At 40.4% G+C, this 12,667-nt stretch overlaps 3 protein-coding genes across 3 annotated transcripts; all 3 read left to right on the top strand.

The window, feature by feature from the left end:
* The first annotated feature begins 560 nt into the window (after window positions 1-560).
* Window positions 561-2,498, top strand: LOC129308901 (uncharacterized). The gene is made up of 2 exons (XM_054950272.1): window positions 561-1,922; window positions 2,004-2,498. Exons 1-2 carry the CDS (start codon window positions 561-563, stop codon window positions 2,496-2,498), a joined length of 1,857 nt encoding a protein of 618 aa, XP_054806247.1.
* Window positions 2,499-2,875: 377 nt separating this feature from the next.
* On the top strand, window positions 2,876-5,441 carry LOC129308900 (uncharacterized). The gene is made up of 3 exons (XM_054950271.1): window positions 2,876-3,307; window positions 3,395-4,582; window positions 4,653-5,441. Exons 1-3 carry the CDS (start codon window positions 2,876-2,878, stop codon window positions 5,439-5,441), a joined length of 2,409 nt encoding a protein of 802 aa, XP_054806246.1.
* A 1,020-nt stretch (window positions 5,442-6,461) lies between these two features.
* On the top strand, window positions 6,462-9,781 carry LOC129308240 (uncharacterized). Its single transcript, XM_054949301.1, is given in 5 exon segments — window positions 6,462-7,286; window positions 7,289-8,123; window positions 8,126-9,085; window positions 9,088-9,681; window positions 9,684-9,781. Coding segments are annotated over 5 exon segments (3,312 nt in total).
* Window positions 9,782-12,667: the final 2,886 nt, after the last annotated feature.

Raw genomic sequence — 12,667 nt, 5'->3', positions numbered from 1 at the left:
GTAGCCAACCATTCTAGTGAGCACCCGATTATGAACTTAAGTCTCCCTGAATAGGACGCAGGATGAGAGTATTGATCTTTTATTGCATCATTGTCATAGCATGTCATCATAAAGTATTCGCATTTTTTTAAAAAAACCACAAATTAAATAATTTCTCTTGTCATTGAGACTTTAGCCATGTGTCAGTTTTAGCTGCACATAGGCTAATTAATCCCTTTCTCCCTATGGGGCAATAAGCACATTGAGGAGAGAATGGATTTTTTTTTTCTTGCATATCTATTATCAAAATCATTTTTATCATTTTTTTTTCTCCTTTCTCAAAAATAAGATTGTAAGGCTAAACCTTTCAACATTAATCATGTAGGGGATTTAAGCCTCTCGTCCATTAATTGTTTACTCCATCTCCCTATGGTGCAATAAGTATCTAGAGGAGAGGGTTTTTAAAAAAGTGAGCCAGATAGCTTGCTAAAATTATGAGAATTGTATATTATTAACCTTTGTTTTGATTAACAGGAACCGTGAGTTATCCAGAATCTTTGTGAAATTGGCATAAGGGATAAATGGCACTCGAAGGTAGTACAAATCTAAGTCATACTGGAAAATTATATCAGGGAAAAGGGATCAAATTATCTGTAAAAGTTGAGCCGCTGGAAACCTTAATTGAGTTGAGCCGTCATATCAAAGGGAAGATTATGCAAGATTTTAAAAGGAAATATGGAAATATCTTGGATCTTCTGCCAGTCACAATACATAATGATGCAATAATGGAATTAAGCCAATATTGGGATGCCTCGTTAAGATGTTTCACATTTCAAGACTTCCAAATGGCACCGACTTTGGAAGAATATGGAGAAATTTTGAGAATGCCCCTTAAGGAGAACATGGCAGTATATCTTTATCCTGGATATTTACCATCTCGAGGCACGATAGCGAAAATTTTGGAAATTCCTAAGGAAAAGGTACGAATGGTTTGCCCAGGACAAACAGAGGGAATCTCAAGAGCTGATGTAGAAGCCCACTTGAAAGTTTTGGCAGGAAAAGAAGCTTGGGTTACATTTTGCAGAGTCTTTGCCTTATGCATATATGGAATAATCCTGTTTCCATCATCAATTGGCATAATTGACTTAGGAGCCATTAGTGTATTCCAAATGGTGGAATACCATAACGTGAATCCAGTACCAGCAATCTTGGCAGAAACGTACTTGACCTTAACTCAATGTCACGATAAAGGGAAAGGAAAGGTCAATTGTTGTATTGCATTACTGGATTTATGGATGCTTGGCCACCTTTATGGAAAGACGCTTCCTTTCAGAAAGAAGAACGACTCAGACAGTAATCCACTCATGTCTTTTAAAGGCCAATTCATGATTGACGGAATGAGCTACATGGATTGGAAAAGAACCTTCTCAGAACTTAAAGAAAGTTCCATTTTATGGAAACTAGACTGGTGGTGGAAAGAGGAGGTTATTTACCATTGTGGTGACTTTCCGAATGTGCCTTTAATGGGACCCAGAGGGTGTATCAACTATAACCCTTCCTTAGCGTTAAGGCAACTGGCCTATAAGCAAAATGTTCCTTCTAAGAAAGAGGTGCAGGAGTTATACTTTCTACATAAGGAGGATGGGACAAAGTTATTAAGCCAGAATGTCAAAGAAGCATGGCAAGAGATAGGTTACAAAGGGAAGATTGAGCTAGGGATACGTGTAGTAAACTCAAGTCCAGAATACACTACTTGGCTGAAGAGTATGATTCAAGGAGCAAATCCTTTATTTCATCCTCAAAATCCCTTGTTAGGCAATGACTTGAAAGAGATTAATGGCCAATTGGTTGAATGCTTGAAGATGAAGGAAAATGAGTTACAAGCGCTTGCTAACTTAGAGTCTAAGAATAAAGAAGAATTGGAAAAATACCAAAACGAATGCGTTGAGTTACGGAGGAAGCTAGCAAAGGAAAGAGAAGGGCATAACCTTGAAGAAACACCTGAGACTAAGAAATTGAAAAAGGAAAATGCCAAACTGAAAAGGGAAGTGCAAACTAGTGATAACAAAGTTCAAAGTACTAAAGCAAGACTTGTCAAAATAGTCAGGGAAAATGATGCATTGAAGAAGGAATTACAAGACATCAGACCCATTGAGGAGATGCAGCAAGAAATCAATACGCTCACAAGACAATTGGAAAGGAAGGTGAATGAACTAGCCAGGGTGAGAGGAAGTGCAGCTGAGACAGCACAGAACTTTGTTCAGAGGCTTAATCAACAAAATGAAGTCTTAGAAGAGTGGAAATCACTTTGCCTTGATCAAACAGAAGAAACCAAAGAGTGGATGTTAAAATGTAGGCAGATAATTGATTTGGCTAATGACAAAATTCCAGAATTTGCAAGAGCATTTAAGCAAGCTGAAGGCATGGTTCTCCCTGGGGGAACTCCATTAGAGATTGTTGAATTCTTCCATTTGTGCAATGAAATTGTAAAAGAACTCAATAGCGTGACGAAGTTCTAAATCTGTATTAACATTTGAATCATTGTATGAGGATCTACATGACGCTTTGTGGTTGTGAAATTATTGATTAATTTGTACTACCATCATTTTCTTAAGACCTTGAATTTCGATAGGATCCAATGTCCATCTAATTCAATGGTCAACTTTAAATCCCCTATGAAGTAATAAATTTCTGGAGGAATTTAAAGGGTGCCAGTGTCGCGAAACCCTTATGTCTACACAATGCTGGATATCTTACGAAACAAACGTAAAGGTAAAACTTATTAAAATTAATTATTATGTTACACAGGTAAGCCAACATTGCGCCTCGAAAGAAAAACTCGGTTGACCAGATTCCCACCACTCGAGCATACAACACACGATCGCGTAGTCGTGCAATGGAAAATTCAACCGGGAATGAGTCAGCAACCTTAAATGATCGGATGTCTGCAGTGGAGTCTAAAATGGCTGAAATAAGTGACATGATGAAATTGCTAACAGAGGCTCTAAAAGGACGGAGTGATGATAACCCACCACGAAATACCGTAGCAGATGAGAACGCGGTTAATAGAACAATTGAGCCAAACAGAGGATCAGATCCTAAAGTACCCACGCCAGAGAAACAAGATTCTGGGATAGGGGCCTTTAACATACCGGATGGTCCTGGGGAAGATCATGCCTACATGTTCCAAATCCCACAAGTGCTACATAAAGAGAAGGAGTTGAAAGAAGAACTTGGAGAGATGAAAGATCAATTGAAGGCTCTTCAAGGATCAAACACGTGGGGTTCCTTAGACTTGAAAGAATTATGTTTGACCCCAGAAATCGATGTTCCCAAGAAATTCAAGATGCCAAGCTTCGATAAATATGATGGTACAAGTAACCCAATTTATCATTTGAGGGCCTATTGCACAAAGATGTCCATATGGTCACAAGATGAGAAGTTTCTGATAAACTTCTTTCCCGAAAGCTTAACTGGAGCCGCATTGACTTGGTACATGCAACTAGACCAAACCAAGATTAAAAGATGGAAAGACCTTGTGGATGTTTTCATGAGACAATACAAGTTCAATCTTGATACTGCTCCGACCAGAGAACAATTGAAAGCAATGACCAAGAAATCATTAGAGTCATTCAAAGAATATGCTCAAAGATGGAGAATAGTGGCTTCGCAAGTGCAACCTCCAATGGTTAATTCCGAACTTTGCTCGTACTTCATCCGTGCGTTGCCTAAGCCATTTTACCAACACATGATAGGAACACATGTCACTGATTTTGCTGATTTAATGGTAATTGGGGAAAGGATTGACATAGACATACGAGAAGGGAAGATAGCCACTTCTCAAGCTGAAAGTAGTTCACGAAAGAACTATGACCAAAAAAAGAAAGAAGGGAATGTGAACTATATTCAACCTATAAGACAAGCAGCTACCAATTCTCAAGTCCCTTATCAAGTAGAGGGAAGGAATCAAAGACAGCAACAATTTGGGTTCAGGCCTAACAAGCATGGACAGGATGGAGAGAGGAGAAATGTCCAATCCAGGGATAGTCGCCCATGGCCCAATTTTGGATTAACAAATGCTGAATTGTACCATAAACTTTTGACAGCCCAATTATTAGGTCCGCGACCTTATAAGCCTCTTGGTCCGCCTTACCCGGCATGGTATAATCCAAATGTTGTTTGTGAATACCACATGGGTGCACCTGGGCACTCAATAGAAGACTGTGTGACGTTTAAAAGAAATGTGCTAGACCTAGTTGATTCTAACCATATCCAGCTTAAAGAAGAGGGAAGCTCTACCCTTACTACTGATCCACTCCCAAATCACGAAAAACGAGTCAACGCTATTGAAGAAGAAGATGCGTGCTTCAAAAGCTCCGCAAGAATCAGGATGCCTATGAATGAGCTTTATGCTCATTTAAAGGAGTATGGCTATATGCGAGAAATGCTCCTCACGAATAATATCAGTGATCAAATGCCTGGATACTGTGAATATCATCAAGAGAAAATAGGCCATGACATAGAAAGTTGTGAACAGTTTAAAGGAGCTGTTAGAAAAATGATGGCGTTAGGGATCGTGTCTGTAAAGAGGGGAGACGCCAAAGTGTGCATGGTAGAAAAAAAAACATGTTGAGCTTGTCATTAAAAATTTGAGCCCAAAAGAACGGGTTCAGGCAGTCTCTTTTGTGATAAACAAAGCCTCTGCAGATCTTGTACCTCACGTAAGACAACCAACATTGACCATAAGCACGCCTCATCCCTTTCCCTATGAAAGTGATCGAGCAGTCCCGTGGAAATATCAAAGCATTGTGGAGAACCACAAAAACCCAACGTTGATTGCCGGGACAAGCAATGAAATGGCCAACCAAGGGGGTGTTACTCGAAGTGGAAAACCATACTTACCATCTTACATTAGGAAAATGGTAAAAGAGAAAAATGCAAGTATTAATAGGCCAAAGGAAGACAATCCTAAAGAAATGGAAAAATTAGAAGATGAGTTTTTATCGATTATGAAGCAAAGTGATTACAGCATTGTGGACCAATTGAAGAAAACTCCAGCGCGTATCTCCATACTTTCTTTGATTTTAAGTTCCGAAGCGCATCGTCAAGCATTGCAGGAAGTGTTGAATCAAGCTTTTGTGCAGCCTAATATAACCCCTGAGAAGGTGGCAAGTGTAATGAATGTTGTAAAAGCCTCCTCTACCATTTCCTTTTCGGAAGAGGAAGTTACAGAAACCGCTGTTCACCAAGCCAAGGCTTTGCACATCACTTTGAAATGTGAAGGGTTCATAATCGCAAGAGTATTAATTGATGGAGGATCAGCGTTAAATGTCTTGCCGCTCTCCACATTTGAATCATTATCACTAGAAGCTTCAGGTGTACATAAAAGTAATATTGTGGTAAAGCAGATTCGATGGATCAAGACGGGAAGTATTAGGATCATTTGTCTCTCCCTGGAATAGGGCGACAAGGTTTAAGGTTGAGTTCCAACTCATGAACATAGCCCAAGTTACACAATGCTGCTAGGAAGGCCATGGATTCATTCTGCTAGGGCTGTTCCTTCTACCTTACATCAAAAGGTTAAGTTCATCAGTGATGGGAGAATTATAGCAGTTAAAGGAGAGGAGGAAATCATGGTGAGCAAACCAAGCTCACTCCCTTATATTGAGGCTGCAGAGAAAGATTATGGAGTTTCCTTTCAAAGCCTAGAGGTCGAGGGTATTTGCGGTAGTACTCACAACATCAATTCCGTCGTGGCTAAAATCATGGCGAAGAGTGGGTTTATGCCAGGGAAAGGTTTAGGCTCTCATTTACAAGGAATTACGTGTCCAATTAAGGTTTTGGATAATTGTAATCGCCAAGGGTTAGGGTATGAGCCTACCCTGGAAGACCAGATGAAAGACAAAGCAAGTTTGGCAAATGGCAAAAAGGCCAGTAAATTGGAGATTCCACACATTAAAGAATCCTTCCCAGGCCCGTCCGAGGTGATATATAAACCAGCTATCTCAGTGATCTCTTTTAATGAAGATGTACCATGCAGAACAAGTGCCTCAATTGCAGTCGATGATTCCAACAAAGTTCTGGCGAATTGGGAGTTTGAAGAGGCCAATGATGTCATTAGCTTAGAGTAATTGTTTCAATTATGTTGTTCCTATTTTATCCACTTTTGAGCCCAGGTTTAGGTAATAGATCTTGGGTATTCACTAATGCAAACTTTTGATATACATAATTCATGAAAATGAATTTCAATTGCATTCATGTCTATTTCTTTATTCCACCCTATCTACTTCAATACATCTTTCTCCGTTTCATTCCTGTTCCTTATTTCATCTCGTTCCATATTCATTATCCAGGGATTTTTTTCTTCTGATTCCATCTCCCACCCAGAGATTAATAAACCCTGTGAAGATGATTCATTCGTTGCCACTGATATGCATGATTGTGAGTCTGATGATGAAGACATAATCCAAACTTTTTCAAAGATGCTTGAATTGAGTGATAAGGGAATATGCCCACATGAAGAAGTGATTGAGATGGTTAATATGGGAACCGAGGAGGATCAAAGAATGCTCAAAATAGTAGATAATCCTGAAAGGGAACAAATGATTGAGTTGTTCAAAGAATACATAGATGTGTTTGCATGGTCATATAAAGACATGCCTGGGCTAGACCCAAGCATTGCTTCTCATAAAATACCATTACTTCCCAAGGTCGAGCCTAAGAAACAAAAGTTAAGGAGAATGAACACGGGGGTGTCCTTGCAGATAAAAGAAGAAGTAATAAAGCAGTTAGAAGCAGGATTTTTGGAGGTAGTAACTTACCCACAATGGGTGGCAAATATTGTTCCTGTTCCTAAAAAAGATGGTCGGATTCGAATGTGTGTTGATTATCGTAATTTAAATAATGCGAGTCCGAAAGATGACTTTCCATTACCCCACATTGATGTATTGGTCGATAATACTGCTCGAAGCTATCGCTATTCCTTTATGGATGGTTATTCAGGGTACAATCAAATCCCTATGCATGAAAAGGATAAAGAGAAAACAACCTTTACAACCCAATGGGGAACTTATTGTTATCGGGTAATGCCTTTTGGTTTGAAAAATGCTGGGGCAACTTATCAACGAGCTATGGTAGCACTATTCCATGACATGATGCATAAAGAAATTGAAGTATATGTAGATGATATGGTAGCTAAATCAGCGGAGAATAAGAGTCATGTTGGAGTCCTTAGAAAGCTATTTGGGAGATTACGCGAATATCGGCTAAGATTGAATCCTAACAAATGCATTTTTGGAGCTCTTTCTGGGGGAAGTTATTGGGATTCATTGTGAGTCGTAAAGGGATAGAAGTAGATCCAGATAAAGTGAGAGCAATTCGAGAAATGCCATCTCCCCAAACAGAGAAAGAAGTTAGAAGTTTCTTGGGACGATTGAATTACATTGCTAGATTCATTGCCAATCTAACAGCCACTTGCGAACCAATGTTTAAACTGTTAAAGAAAAATTGCAAGGGGACATGGGATGATGATTGTCAAAAGGCCTTTGATAAAATTAAAGATTATTTGTTAAATCCCCCGATTTTGGTACCTCCATCACCAGATCGTCCACTAATCCTTTACCTAACAACTTTACCTCGCTCAATGGGAGCAATGCTAGGTCAACTTGATGATTCTGGAAAGAAGGAAAGAGCGATTTATTTCTTGAGCAAGAAGTTTAATGAGTGTGAAGCTCGTTATCCGGTGATTGAGCGAACTTGTTGTGGACTAGTATGGGCAACTAGAAGGCTAAGGCAATACATGCTTTACTACACTACCTGGCTAATCTCACGAGTGGACCCACTTAAATACATCTTTGAGAGCCCGCACATTACTGGTAGAGTACTAAAATGGCAAGTTGTACTATCAGAATATGATATAAAGCATGTGATGCAAAAGTCAGTCAAAGGTAGTGCAATAGCAGATCACTTGGCCGATAATCCTTTAGGGGATGACCAACCATTAGATTTTCAATTTCCTGATGAAGTCATATGCACTACAGAAGAAGGTTGTGGTGAAGGAAACAATGAAGAGCGAGAATGGGAAATGTATTTTGATGGAGCCGCCAACATGCATGGAAATGGGGTAGGAGCGGTGATCGTTTCACCGAAGGAAAACAATTTCCAGTGGCCATCAAATTAGAATTTGATTGTACTAACAACATAGCAGAATATGAAGCTTGTGTTAATGGTCTTCGAGCAGCTATTACCCTTGGTATACGGTGTTTGAAGGTATTTGGTGATTCAGCTCTCATTATTCATCAAGTAACAGGAGAATGGAGAACAAAGGATGTAAAATTGATTCCCTATCAAGAACTCCTAACAGATTTGATTAAGCAATTTAAGGTTGCTAGCTTTCATCACTTGACTAGAGATAAAAACCGTTTCGCTGATGCTTTAGCCACTTTAGCAGCAATGATCCAACTTGATTGTGGAGTCCATATCCAACCCATCCAAGTGGAAGCTAGAAGCTTTCCAGCGTACTGTCTGAATGTTGAAGAAGATCGAGAAGAATATCCTTGGTTCCAGGATATTAAGGATTATATCACTAAGAGATCATACCCAGCTGGAATGACTGAGAATGAAAAGAAAACCCTTCGTCGTTTGGCTATGACATTCTTTATCAGTCAAGATGTTCTATACAAGAGGGGTTATGATGGTACTTTACTTCGCTGTGTGAGTTCAGAAGAAGCAAAGAAAATCATGGTTGAGGTACATGAGGGCATATGTGGCACGCATGCGAATGGTCACACTATGGCCAAACAGATTCAAAGGTATGGCTACTTCTGGCTAACAATAGAGAAAGATTGCTTTGAGCATGTCAAGAAATGCCATAAATGTCAGATCTATGCTAATAGGATAAATGCTCCTCCAATCCCATTATATAATTTGGTATCACCCTGGCCATTCTCAATGTGGGGCATTGACATTATTGGCCCAATTAACCCAAAAGCTTCGAATGGACATCGCTTCATCCTTGTCGCGATTGACTATTTCACAAAATGGGTAGAAGCAAATTCATTTGCTAGCATCACGCAAAAGACGTTCCTTAAATTCATGAAGACAAATATTTATGCCGATATGGGATTCCTGAAAGGATCATTACTGATAATGGTCCCAATCTCAATGGAACGGAAGTCAGGAACTTTTGCGAGAAGTTCCAAATCAAGCATCATAATTCAGCCCCGTATAGACCTCAAATGAATGGAGCAGTTGAAGCAGCCAATAAAAATATTAAGAAGATCATTGGAAAAATGACAGTAACTTATAAGGATTGGCATGAGATGCTTCCCTATGCTTTACATGGTTATCGTACTACTGCACGCACATCCATAGGGGTGACCCCATACTCCCTTGTTTATGGAATGGAAGCTGTTACACCCATTGAGATAGAAATACCATCTTTAAGAGTATTGGCAGAGGTAGATTTAGAAGAAAATGAATGGATACGAACCCGATTTGAGCAACTTAACATGATTGAAGAGAAAAGGCTCATTGCAATGTGTCATGGACAATTGTACCAAAAGAGAATGGCAAGAGCTTTTGATAAAAAACTTCGCCCACGGGAATTCAGTGCTGGGGATCTTGTACTCAAGAAAATATTGCCTAACCAAGAAGATAATAGAGGCAAATGGGCTCCGACCTATGAGGGACCTTATGTTGTCAAACATGCTTTTCTGGAGGAGCACTGATCCTAGCTGACATGGACGGTCAAGAGTTAGCAAAGCCCATTAATGCAGATGCTGTCAAGCGTTACTTTGCTTAAACAGAAAATGAAAAAGAATGAAGCGCTCGTTAGGTTGAAAACCTGTAAAGGCAACCTAGGCAAAAGTTAGAGCTAATAGAAAATGAAAAGGAAAGAATAGCTCGTTAGGTTAAAAAACCTGTAAAGGTAATCTAAGCAAAAGTTAGAGCTAAAAAAAAAAGGGGGGGCAAAGTCATGATAAGAAGAAGAAGAGTTCGCCAAGACAAAAGGATGTCTTAGGAGAAGAAAAGAAGAAAAGGAAGGCATCAAAAGTTAATTATGTTTGGGAAAGTTATCTCCATCGTCTCTCATATTATGCATATCAATAGCAGCTCAGTGAAACACCTGTTGGGGTTTTGAAAAGCTAAAGGAAGAGATGTGATATAAAGTAAATCCATATATCCCATTCGCGCTTTGGCCATTTGTACTCATAAACCAAGATATTCCCATTTCTCTATGAACTTTAGCCTCAGTGAATGAATTTTTTCCGCCCTTGCTCCTTTGAGACCATCTTTCTTCTCGTTTCGTGTTATCATATTTGGATACAAATCTCATATATTACAGCAGGTTCGCATTCAAGGAACAATATTCATTGACGCATTTACTTGACGTAGAATGCTGGTATCTTTATTCTCGCCTTTCGCCCTTGAGGTATCAAGATCATTACGTAGGTGTAAAATGATAATGAGAGCATGTCTACTATTAGTGTTTGGTTATAATAGTTAATCTCATCAATTTGAAGACAAGATCAAGTGACAAGAATTTGGTCATTGGAATTTTCTAAAGAGGGGCAACGGCATACTGTGATACTACACCTATTAATGAATAAAGGTTAAATAACAGACTTGGAGGTATTACCTTATGTTCGAAATGATTTATTCAATGTGCACAAAATTTTCAAAAAAAGGGGGATAAATACTAAGATAGTTTTCAACATTAAGCTTTCCAATAAAATTTTTGCAATACATTTGCATTATTCATACATTTGCATTGGGGCAAATAAGCACGTCTTACCCTTTACATTGCAAATCATCCATCCAATGTATATTTAGCGCCTATAAACATCATACATGGCACATTACCACATTGCATGCCTTGTCGTAGAAACACGCCACACTTAGATTGGGGCAAATAAAAAATCATGCATTGCATATCACCCCATTGCATGCATTGCTACAGAGAGTATGCCCTATTTAGATTAGGGCAAACTAAAAACTTGCAAACCTAAGGAAGTAAGCGAAGAATAACAAAACTCACCTTTGAGTTTCTCATATTTTCCCCGTGAGATGAAACCTATTCTCACACTCAAAGCCCAGTACCGGCTGGCACGATTCCTTAAAGCCCTGTACGGCAGGCCCCCAAGCCCTGTAACGGCAGGCACCCCAAAGCCCTGTTACGGCAGGCACCCCAAAGCCCAGTACCGGCTGGCATGATTCTTTAAAGCCCTGTAACGGCAGGCACCCCAAAGCCCTGTTACGGCAGGCACCCCAAAGCCCAGTACCGGCTGGCATGATTCTTAAAGCCCTGTAACGGCAGGCACCCCAAAGCCCTGTTACGGCAGGCACCCTAAAGCCCAGTCCCGGCTGGCACGATTCTTTAAAGCCCTGTAACGGCAGGCACCCCTAAAGCCCTGTTACGGCAGGCCCTCAAAGCCCAGTACCGGCTGGCACGATTCTTTAAAGCCCTGTAACGGCAGGCACCCCAAAGCCCTGTTACGGCAGGCCCTAAAGCCCAGTACCGGCTGGCACGATTCTTAAAGCCCTGTAACGGCAGGCACCCCAAAGCCCTGTTACGGCAGGCACTCAAAGCCCAGTCCCGGCTGGCACGATTCTTTAAAGCCCTGTAACGGCAGGCACCCCAAAGCCCTGTTACGGCAGGCCCTCAAAGCCCAGTACCGGCTGGCACGATTCCTTAAAGCCCTGTAACGGCAGGCACCCAAAGCCCTGTTACGGCAGGCACTCAAAGCCCAGTACCGGCGGCACGATTCCTTAAGCCCTGTAACGGTAGGCACCCCAAAGCCCTGTTACGGCAGGCACCCTAAAGCCCAGTCCCGGCTGGCACGATCCTTAAAGCCCTGTAACGCAGGCCCCCAAAGCCTGTTACGGCAGGCACTCAAAGCCCAGTACCGGCTGGCACGATTCCTTAAAGCCCTGTAACGGCAGGCCCCCAAAGCCCTGTCACGGCAGGCACCACAAAGCCCAGTCGGCTGGCACAATTCTTTAAAAGCCCTGTCACGGCAGGCACCACAAAGCCCAGTATCGGCTGGCACAATTCTTTAAAGCCCTGTCACGGCAGGCATCCTCCGAGCCTTGTAAAAGCAGGCATCCACCTGGTCCTTTGGAACATAGGCAATTCATCTCCATTGAGGTTTTGTTTTGTTTAGTTCGTAAATCACATTTCATTTTAAACCCTTTCTTTTATTTGTTTTGTTTTGTTTGGTTGTAGATACCTAAGAGTCTTGCCCCTCCTCAACAAAATACATGTTTCTCTCTTCATTCATTTCTAAGATAAGAATATCATCTCATGAAATTCTCACTTAGAAATCAAATGAAGGGGGGCATCTAGTCAACATATATTTTGTTTGGATCGTTGTCATTTGATTATTTTCATTCACATCACATTGCTAAAAATCAAAAATCATGTCACTGTGTTTGTTATGCAATAGTCTCGCATTTAATCATATCTTGTCGTGTCAGGGGCAATTAGGTCTTTTCATAGGTATTGCATGGCCGACCAAAATACATGTTCTATCTTTACTTGTCACTTATGTAAGAATTCAAAAACACACTTTTTCATATACTTACATAAGAAAAAGTAAAGAGGGGCAACTGTGAACACCGTATTTTGTCCGGGCATTTTTTTAAAATAATAATAAATAACCAAAAATATATAAAAATACAAAAAATT

Source organism: Prosopis cineraria, unplaced genomic scaffold, assembly GCF_029017545.1.
Source record: "Prosopis cineraria cultivar Desert tree isolate PC_DT_omini unplaced genomic scaffold, ASM2901754v1 PC4, whole genome shotgun sequence".
Lineage (NCBI taxonomy): Eukaryota > Viridiplantae > Streptophyta > Magnoliopsida > Fabales > Fabaceae > Prosopis > Prosopis cineraria.
Note: the sequence above shows the minus strand (reverse complement) of the source record. Positions and strands in the feature narration are given on the sequence as shown.